General features: G+C 44.3%; 1 protein-coding gene across 1 annotated transcript in view; it reads left to right on the plus strand.

Annotated features, from left to right (window-relative positions):
* Window positions 1–6,636: 6,636 nt before the first annotated feature.
* Window positions 6,637–10,943, plus strand: part of Acat2 (acetyl-CoA acetyltransferase 2) — a 16,015-nt gene continuing 11,708 nt past the window's right edge. The window contains exons 1-3 of the mRNA XM_031351632.1: window positions 6,637–6,793; window positions 7,267–7,401; window positions 9,672–9,887. Coding sequence (XP_031207492.1) covers window positions 6,739–6,793; window positions 7,267–7,401; window positions 9,672–9,887 — 406 coding nt within the window. The 5' untranslated portion in view covers window positions 6,637–6,738. The remainder of the gene's footprint in view (window positions 6,794–7,266; window positions 7,402–9,671; window positions 9,888–10,943) is intronic.

The raw sequence follows: 10,943 nt of genomic DNA on the forward strand, positions 1-10,943 counted from the left end.
ATATTGCCCCATGACTCCAGTATATCTTACCTGTACTGACCAAACCTAAATAAAAATTTTTATTACGACTCCTGTTCGTTTTTCCCTTTGTTTTGGGTGTGTTTAACAATTGTCCTTTATTTTCACTGAATGACTGAATTCAGATTAAAACAGTCTATGGATTAAGTCTGACTATGCACCTAATTTTAATTTGTACTTTTCTTTGCAGAATGAAATGGGAGTTTGACTACAGTTCAAGGAGTTTGGTTTTGTCTTTTTCCCTTGACATAAAGATCTCGTTTTTAAAAAGCTACCTAATATCTAGGTTTTAATTGAAGAGCAGTTTGTTCTTGAGATCTGACTTCAGGGGATTAGGTGTATCTTTACTCAGAGATGTTTGCTTTAAAGCACTGGCCAAATAACGCTTTTTCCTGAACAGCATCCTTGCATGTATTGTAAGGAGATCTATAGGTGTGGACATACGAAGCAAGTATTCTTAACAGCTGTGCCGTCTCTTCAGTCACCACACTCCCTTTTGGCCCACCTCTCTTCCTCTTCTTCTCACCCATGTATCTACCAGATTTATATCATCCTTGCTTTGCCATCGTTCCTTTCATAAAATGTGGCGATGACACCTAGGATGCTCCAATACTTTCGTAAATACTTAGTGGACTATCTAAGCTCCCTTGACAACATCCACTCTTATGCTGGCAGGTCACCCAACCATGATTCTGAGCTCAGCCCTTAATGTTTTCCTGCCTCCCTTCATGCTTTTGAATAAGAGGAAGAAAAGAAACAAAACTGAAGAGGGAGGACAGTCTTTGAGGTTACTGTGCTAAATATCTGGAGATTGGAGCCAGAAATGATGAACGTGATGGCTGTGCAGTAAGAATGCAAATTATGAGGTGGAGAGATGGCTCAGCGGTTAGAGGTCCCAAGTTCAATTCCCAGCAACCACAGGGTGGCTCACAACCTTCTGGAACTGGATCCTATAGGTTCTTCTGGTGTGTGTCTGAAGACAGCTACAGTGTACTCATAAATGAAACTAAATAAATCTTTAAACAAAATTTTTTAAAATGCAAATTATAAAAGCTTTTAAGTATATAGTTAAGGATGGTAGGCTAAGGCAACAAGCTTGGATAAATACAGTCTTTGGAAGCAATTTGAGGATAGAGGTGTGGCTCAGTGGTAGACTGCTTACTCGGCATGGTCACAGCCCAGGTTATCCAAAAAAAGAAAGCAAACAGTTTATGGACAAAAGGAATTGGAAGCAGCATTAGGTCTAGCATTGGAAGATGGGCTAGTTGTCATATACTCAGTTTGGTGAGTGAACAGTTGGTTGTGATGGCAGGTGTTTGATGCTTTTTTGTTTTTCGAAGTTTTATGTTTTCTTTTTTTTTTTTTTTTTTTTTTTTTTTTTGGTATTTTTCGAGACAGGGTTTCTCTGTGTAGCCTTGGCTGTCCTGAAACTCACTCTGTAGACTAGGCTGGCCTCGAACTCAGAAATCCGCCTGCCTCTGCCTCCCAAGTGCTAGGATTAAAGGCATGTGCCATCACTGCCCGGCTTATGTTTTCTAATTGAAACACTTTGGGTGGAACAAGATTGAGAAATCAAAGCCAACCTGAAGCCACTATCTCAGAGTGAATGCTACTATTGGGAAGATGAATGTGAGCATGTGTAAAAGTGCTTTATTAATAATACACTTTAGGGGCTAGAGAAAATGGCTCAGCAGTTAAGAGCACTGACTGCTCTTCCGAAGGTCCAGAGTTCAAATCCCAGCAACCACATGGTGGTTCACAATCATCTGTAAAGAGATCTGATGCCCACTTCTGGGATGTCTAAAGGCAGCCACAGTGTATAATAAATAAATAAATAAATCTTTAAATATATATATATATACTTTAGGCCAGGCAGTGGTGGCACACGCCTTTAATCCTAGCACGTGGGAGACAGAAGCAGGCAGATTTCTTGAGTTCAAAGCCAAGCCTGGTCTACCGCTCCCGGACATCCAGAGCTACACAAACCCTGTCTCGAGAAAAAAAAAAAAATACACTTCAACAGATGAGCTTGTCCTTTCAACTGTGTTTAATATGGCCTTCTGTAGAAACAATCTTCATGAAGCAAACAGCATTTTTCTGACAGTTGGACTCCTGTAACTAGTCATGAAACAACCCCAGAATGACTGCAAGACCCTCAGGACAAACAGTTTGTAGCACTACTACAGTTTTTTTTTCTTCTTTCCCCCCAGACTAATAGCATATGAATCTAGATCTAGGTGTTATTTAAGAAACAATCCGCCGACTGTGCGGGATTTGCTGAAGGAGGCAGAGGCAGGAGGATCATAAGTTTGAGGCCAGCCTGGGCTACACATTAAAAAAAAAAAGAAGAAGAAGAAAGAAAGAAAGAGGGCTGGAGAGATGGCTCAGTGGTTAAGAGCGCCGACTGCTCTAAAAATCTTTTAAAAAAAAAAAAAAAAAAAAACTATGCTAGGAGCTGGAGAGATGGCTCAGCAGTGAGGAGCACTTACTGCTCTCGCAGAGAACTCAGGTTCCATGCTTGGCATCCAATAATCTATAACTCCCTATTTTAGAAGACCCAAAGCTCTCCCTGGCCTCCACAGGCCCCTGCACATATGTGGCACACACATACACAAATATTTAAGAAAAAAAAACTGGGCATGTTGATACACACCTTTAATATCAACACTCAGCTTGAAAATCAAACATATATATAATTATATATATGCATATATATATATATTAATCAACACTCAGGAAGCAGAGGCAGAAAATGTATTAATTTGGAAGTCTGTTTGGTCTACATAGTTCTAGACCAGCCAGAACTACATAGTTCCTGTCTCAGAAACAAAACAGGCAGTGATGGTGCACACCTTTAATATCAGCACTTGGTAGGCTGAGACCAGATCTCTATGAGTTTACGGCCAGCCTGGTCTACAGAGCAAGTTCTAGGACAGCCAGGACTACACAGAGAAACTATCTTGAAAAAGCAGAACAACAACAACAACAAAAACAATTAAAAAGCAACAACAGGGGCTGGAGAGATGGCTTAGTGGGTAAGAGCACTGACTGCTCTTCCAAAGGTCCTGAGTTCAGATCCCAGCAACCACATGGTGGCTCACACCCACCCGTAAAGAGATCTGGCGCCTTCTTCTGGTGTGTCTGAAGACAGCTACAGTGTAATTACTTACAATAATAAATAAATCTTGAAAAAAAAAAAAAGCAACAACAAAAATATTCTAGCTCTCTGCTTCCTGTAGAGACTAGAATGTGACCAACTACAGCTTCCTTCTGCTTTGTTTCCTCTGCTTGTTGCCATGCCTTTCTGCCTTAATGGACTCTATCCCTTTGGAAGTGTATACTAAAATAATAAATGAAAAAAGAAAAGTAGAAACTATTCTCTTATTCTTTTCCCCATTCATTATCTTTGGCTTGCATCTGGCACATACGTCTCTCAGTAGGCCATTATAAAGAGCTAAAATGAAGACTTCGCAGTGCTGCTGTTGGTCATTCAATGAACAAAAGTAGTTGGCACTGCTTACTCTGGGAAGAGCCTCCAGGAGGGAGACAAGTGAACGCACACCTTGTCCCTAGAAGAAAGAAAGTATTCCTGCTCATTTTTTCATGAGTGTTTACGTGTGGAGGCCTGAGACTGGTGTCAGAGACCTTCCTCAAGAGCACTTACTGTTCTTCCAGAGAACCAGAGTTCAGTTCCTAAGGACTTACAGAGCAGCTGACAACCTGTTCTAATTCCAGTCCCAGAAGATGCAACAACCTCTTCTAGCCTACTCAGGCACTGGTCTTCTATCTTCACTTGAAGCATGGTTGATCAGTAAGCCATACAAGCTAAGCAATATAGCCAACCTAGCTGGCCAGTTTGTTCCAACCCACAGATGCTCTGTCTCTGCCTTGAGACGAGGATTATAGGTGAACTTTCACATCCACTCAACATTTACATGCAGTCTCTCTCAGAGTCCAAACTCTGGTCCTCTTTTTAGCACAAATGCTTCAGGCAGTCAGCAAACTCCACAGACCCATGTCTGTTTTTTAAAAATAAAACCAAGGCTCATGTAGCCCAGTCTACCCTTGAGTTCTTCATCCTCCTTTGTCAGTTTTTGAAATGCTCAGCTTCTAGGCCTGTGTCACTACCCCTGGCTCATATCCATTTATTCATATGCACAGAACATATGGAATATATTATTGTTCATCAGCTTTACTACCTAAAATGTGCTAGGCATATATAATAACACAGTATAAGAAGAGATCAAGAGGGCTGGTGAGATGGTTCAGTGGGTAAGAGCTCTTCCAAAAGTCCTGAGTTCAAATCCTAGCAACCACATGGTGGCTTGCAACCACCTGAAATTAGATCTGATGCTCTCTTCTGGTGAGTCAGAAGACTTACGTATAATAATAAATAAATCTTTAGGCCGGAGCGAGTGGGGTCTACCAGAGTGAGCAGAGGTCCTAAAAGTCAATTCCCAACAACCAGATGAAGGCTCACAACTATCTGTACAGCTACAGTGTGTACTCATATACATGAAATAAATAAATCTTTTTTTTAAAAAAAGAAGGGATCAAGGGTACTCTGTATGGTACAATAGAGAAAACTGGAGACTAATTACTATATGGTTAAGGAGAAAGATAAGATTAGGTATAGCCGGGCTGTGGTGGCACATGCCTTTAGGCCCATTACTTGGAAGGCAGAGGCAAGCAGATTTCTGAGTTCGAGGCCAACCTGGTCCACAGAGTGAGTTCCAGGACAGCCAGGGCTATACAGAGAAACCCTGTCTCCAAAAACCAAAAAAAAAAAAAAAAAAAAAAAAAAAGAAAAAACTTAAGTATAAGAACCAAGGGTAGGATTTAAGAAGGCTTCCTGGAGGAAGTAAAGCCTAAGTGGAGTTCCAGAGATTTTTAGCTTAGCTAACAGAACCTCACACCAGTCACTGAGATTTTTTTTCAATCAGAAGAAATGAGCTGAACAGGTAAACATGAGTTTGGGTTAAATGTGATAAGCTGTTATTTTTATAGAAAGTTTAAATTGAAAGGACCAGTCTGCTCACAGGTCTCAAAGTTAGAAGGATTCCAGAGTTGTCAGCACAATAGGTAGTAACTGAAGTGATGGGGTGGACATGCTGGTCCCAGGGAGTTGTGGTGAAGCTGGCTGAGAGGCAGAGTAAAGCCACAAAAGGGACTGAAGAGTGGCCAGGGTAGTGGAAAAACAGAGGGCTAGGGAGGTGACACAGTGGTGGCGAGCACTTACTGCTCCTGCAGAGAACTGGGTTTGGTACCACATGGTAGCTCACAACTGTCTGCAATTCCAGTTCCGGGGGATCCAGCATCCTCTTCTTGCCTCTGCAGACACTAGGCTCACATGCAAGTACACATGCATGCATGCAAACAAAAACACAAAAATAAATTATTAAAGAAGGAAGCAATGTAATAAACATGGGGTCTGGAGAGGTGGCTTAGGGGATAAGAACACTTACTGTTCTTCCAGAGAACCAGAGTTCAGTTCCTAGGACTTACAGGGCAACGGACAACCTGTTCTAACTCCAGTCCCAGAAGATCCAACAACCTCTTCTAGCCTACCCCAGCATTGCATGGTCACACAGTAGACAGACACGCATGCAGACAAAACATCCATATGCATAGAATAATACATCTTTTTAAAATGTAAGAAGCATGAAACCATGGGAAGTCCCTTGCATTTCTTGGGCCCATGAGGAAACAGGGAACACAATCTTGAATTTAATCTCATCTCTAGAACCTCCTTATCCTTCTCATTTGATCCATCTGCCTCCCTCAAAATCTTAATTTTTCAGTTTGCTTTACATTTCAGGAGGACATCCCAGCTTGACGGGTTGTTGTTGTTGTTGTTGTTGTAAGGTTTGTTTGTTTTCCTTTCACACAACCTGTGGCGCCGGTCTCTTACTCCACTGTCCCCACCGACGGGCAAGCCTCGCCTAGAAAGCCTTTCCTTCCACCACAGGATTCTGCTTTCCTAAACACATGGCATTATCTGTGGACCAGCAAGCCCCAGAAGCATACCAGGATGAATCTCCTTTCAAAACACTGGGGACACTGCAGCTGGCCTGTGATGGTGCTAGGGCTGCGGCTGGGGAGGTGGGGAGTGGCCAGAGGGAGTCTGCAAAAGGCATGAATGACACACGGCAGAGAGAGATAAGTAGAGTCTGACAGATTCTGACTTTGGCTGAATACTAAGTCCGAAAGGATGGCACAGCAGAGATCCATTGCCCTGACAATCTCTGTTAGTAAAGAGGCTACGCGCTCAGAAGCTGTCAGCGCTGAGGAGGGCCTTCCAGGAGAGATGGGAGATGCCTATCCAGAAAAGGTTAGGCTCGGTCCCTGAGTGTCACCTGAAGAAAAACCTTACCCTTAGACCGTTTACACCCGGCCCCACCTACGACTCCTAGACCGTCTGCATACCACACCGCTCTACGACACCCCTAGGCTGTCTACCTCCAACCCAACATCCCTGGATCCTCCACACCCTACCCTAACCCGACACACCTAGATTGGATAGATACCACCCACCCCATACCAAAACCTCTGCTTCTCAATCCCGGACTTAGACCCGCCCAGCGTCCTGCGCAGGCGTGACGAGACGTGGCGTGGAGGCCATAGCCCCGCCCCCCAGCACGGCCTGTCAGGCTGGAGGAAGTTTTTACCTCAGTCGCAGACGGCGCAAGGCGGAGAGCTGGCAGACAGCTGAGCGACGAGATGAGTGCAGGCGCGGACCCCGTGGTCATAGTCTCAGCGGCGCGGACCGCTGTAGGTGAGTGTCCCGCGGGGTCACTTCGGCCCGTGACCCTCCTTCCCGACGGGTTCGCGGAGACCCGGGCTCTCGCGACGGGGAGGGGGGCGGCCGCCCACGGACTCCACAGCCCCGGTGCCCCGCGCCTCTCCCGCGGCCCCGCCCCTCGTGCTGCGATTGGCTCCTCGCAGTAGAGCCACTGGTCTGCCAGGCTCACCTATTGGCTAATGTTGGGACGCGCTCTCTCTCCTGATCGCTGATTGGTGTGCTCGGTGGTGCCCCATTGATCACGCTGTGGTGGCGGGGGCCGAGAGCTGGTGGTCTGAGCCGGTCCTCCGGGCAGGCCTTGGCATTGTTCTGAAGTCCCCATCGCCTTTGCCCTGCTTCGGCTCCAGCCGTTTTGGTTTGCAATGCATGTGGCCGCATCTGCCCCCTCGGTGGTCCTCAGTGTGCTCTTGGTTCAGATTCCTTCCCTATTCCCCATTCCATTATAGGCTCCTTCAATGGTGCCCTGTCCACCGTGCCTGTCCACGACTTGGGGACAACTGTCATCAAAGAAGTCCTGCAGAGGGCCAAGGTGGCTCCAGAAGAGGTGTCCGAGGTCATATTTGGACACGTTTTGACGGCAGGTAACTCCTCAGTAGCCCAGGACAGGTCTGGTTCATTAGAAACAAGAGCTTTTTTTTTTTTTTTTGCGCTCGCTCTCAAACACACACCACACACCACCATACATTGCTTTGCTTGGAGTTCCCTCTGCTAGGATTCTTTCTGTCCCTCCTCCTTCCTCTAGCTGAAGTCACAGCTCCTTGACAGCGTTTTCCCTGAGTGATCTTAGAACACCACTGGTCTGTACTGCCTTTGCATTGTTAGAAGCGGGGCGGGCCTGATACACAGGAAAGTGTGCACAGTCCATCACACAGTCAGCTGGGCAGTGGTGGCGCACACCTTTAATCCCATGTCTGTTGAATATTCATATTTGAAACATTTGAGGCTAGAATTGCTTTGATATCAGATCCCCCACCCCTAGATTTTGTTTTGTTTTGTTTTTTTGTTGGGTTTTTGTTGTTGTTGTTGTTTGTTTTTTTGTTTTTCGAGACAGGGTTTCTCTGTGTAGTCCTGGCTGTCCTGGAACTCACTCTGTAGACCTCGAACTCAGAAATCCACCTGCCTCTGCCTCCCAAGTGCTGGGATTTAAAGGCATGTGCCAGAACTGCCCAGCAACCTCCCACCCCCCTAGATTTTGCAACATCTGTATACATATAAAGTAAAGTACCATTGTGTCACAATCTTTATTTCAAGAAACCAGGTTCGGCCAGTTGTCCTTCATACACTAGGTAGAGCAGCAAAATGGATAGTAAATAGTAGAAGTTATTTGCTAAATATTTACCATTTGTTCTTTAAAGAACAGGTATCTTATATAGTAATATCTTTACTGAATAGTATCTTATTAGTTTAATTCTGAATTCTTGAATTTTTACTTTTTAATTTCTGAGACATTGAAAGGCTGCCTTTCAACATATGGAACCCTTGGAGCAAACGTGTTCACCTTTAACTCCTGAGTCATTGGATTGCAGGCAGGAGCCACTACTCTCAGCCAGAAAATTGTCTGATGCCCTGGCCTGTCATAAACTCAGATCCACCTACTGCTTCCTCCTGAGGGCAAGGATTAAAGAGATGAATGATTTTATGTGTTTTTTCACTTCTAAACAAATCTCAGATTAATGACACTAATTAACATAGTTGGCAAGTTTTGACAGTGTCCCATTAGTATTTTTCTAACAAGCATACTAAGGAAAGGATATAGATGTATGTGTATCTAGAAATTACAAAGGAGGAAACCACACTTTGGCATTATGTCAGACAGTGTGACTGATAGCATTTCAGAGATTTTACTCCATTACTTTTCTGCTACTTTTAAGGCAGTGGAATTTTTGTTTATTTGTGTTGGCAGCTGGAGAAAATCTTAGGTGAATTACTGGTTCTAATTTTGTTAAGGATATTTAATTTCATTTTTTTACTTTATGAGAAAAGGCCTTACTATATAGTGCAGGCTGGCTTGAAATTCACTCATAATGTAATTCAGAATGCCTTTGAACTGACCATTTAACTCATGCTTTTCTCGAACTTAATATGTAGCCCAAACTAACCTCAAAGTTAGCGAGATCCTTCTACTTCAGTTTACAAAATACTGGGGTTACAAGAGTGAGTTACCATACCAGCATGATATAGTGCATGGCTTTTGTGCACAGATTTCCTCCTAAAGTAATCCTCTTTTCTTCCTAGTTCTCTTTTGCCCTGAATCTAGGAGCACAATGCTCTACATGAGGAATTCTGCCTGTGGTAGAGAGGTGTAACTAGCTGGCGCTTACCTTTACTATTAATTAAGTTTCTTGCCTACAAGGAGGAAAAGTCAAGTTGTCTCTAGAGCTGAAGATATTAAGGTTCTGTGCTAAGGTGTTGAGAACACCATTTATGGAGGAGGAAGCTTCTCTCTGAAACACCTAGCAGTTGCATAAGGTGGCCTCTGCCCCAGGGCTAGAGTCACAGGCAGAGAGGGGAGCACAGGCTTCGCTGCTGCTGTGGGAACTTAGCTGGCCCGAAGGCATGCCAAAGTGGCAGGCGGTCTCCTGGCACTTAGCCCACACTGGAGCCCTGATGTCTTAAAATCCTTTCTCCTTCATGGACAGAAGTTCTCAGCCTTCCTAAGGCGGCAACCCTCTCCTACAGTTCCTCACGTGGGGATCACCACAGCCATAAGAGTATGTCGTTGCTGCTTTGTAACTGAGTTTCTCTACTGTTATGAATTGTAACCTAAATATCTGATATGCAGCCCCCAGAGGGGTCTCGACCCACACGTTGAGAACCACAGACTTTGAGGCTTCTGGGTTCCTTGTTCCAGGTTGTGGGCAGAATCCTACTCGACAAGCCAGCGTGGGTGCAGAGATCCCCTACTCGGTTCCAGCATGGAGCTGCCAGATGATCTGTGGCTCGGGCCTAAAAGCCGTGTGTCTTGCAGCCCAGTCCATAGCCATGGGCGACTCCACCATTGTGGTTGCTGGAGGCATGGAGAATATGAGCAAGGTAAGTGCTGCTCACCATCCTGGTCACCTGGAGGGCATGTCCTGCTGAGGAACACACAGAAAATGACTCAGCCTGACCCCTGCCTGAATGCCCATTGCTCTTCAGGTTGGATGAGAAATCCCATGGAAGAAGAGCTGGAGCAGCTGGAGGAGAATATAATTTCTCTAAGCTCTTGTTCCAGAAGCATACAGAGCTTTCTGAAATGAACCCACAAGATCATTTGGTTATTATTCCTGCTTAACATGTAGCCTAGGCTAGCCTTAAATGCTTGCCTTCCTGCTCTGCCTCCAGAGTGCTAAGATGGTCTTTGGATATTTTCTCACTAGTCTAAACTATTTAAGTTTTCTTCCTTAAAAACCTTGAAAATTTGAGAAAGCTCCTTTTTATCATACCCAAAGAGCTAATAAACATGCCAAGGACAGCACATTCAGTTTGAAAACACAAGAAAGGTAAAAGATAATGCACAAGCAACTAGATGCTGAGAAGTGTCATTCGTAGAAAGTTGACACCAAGATCATTAAGGCCCTGAGTCATCCAGATTTATAATTCAGCTCTCTACTTATTATCAAAGAATAAAAATTAGATGGCGTAATGAAGGTCCTGACTAATTATCCTGGTGAGGTCCCCAAATTTTCCACTTGAGATGCTGCCTAGCTTATCACTTCTCATGGTGAGTTGTTTCCCATCATGCACTACAATCATTCTCCACTTCTTAAAAAAAAAATACAGGTGGGGTGTGGTGGCATACACCTTTACTCTCAAGACAGAATAATAATAAATACTAAATGAAATAAAGCATTTATTACCCCTTTTACTGGGGGATGGGCACATGCACCCACACTTATGGAGGTCAGAGAATGAGTTCCTGGAGAAAAGTCTCTCCATCCCACCAGATGGGGATTGAACTCAGGTCATCAGGCTGGGTGCAAGGGCCTGTGTGTACTGACCCATCTCACCAGCACTACCTTCTTACGTTTTCTTCCCTCTGTGTGTGTGTGTGTGTGTGTGTGTATACATATATGTATATATATATATGAGGTATATATGAGTTTATGTATGTGCATGTATGTTTATTTACTTTTCAAGGCAA

Source organism: Mastomys coucha, unplaced genomic scaffold (genome assembly GCF_008632895.1).
Source record: "Mastomys coucha isolate ucsf_1 unplaced genomic scaffold, UCSF_Mcou_1 pScaffold5, whole genome shotgun sequence".
NCBI lineage: Eukaryota > Metazoa > Chordata > Mammalia > Rodentia > Muridae > Mastomys > Mastomys coucha.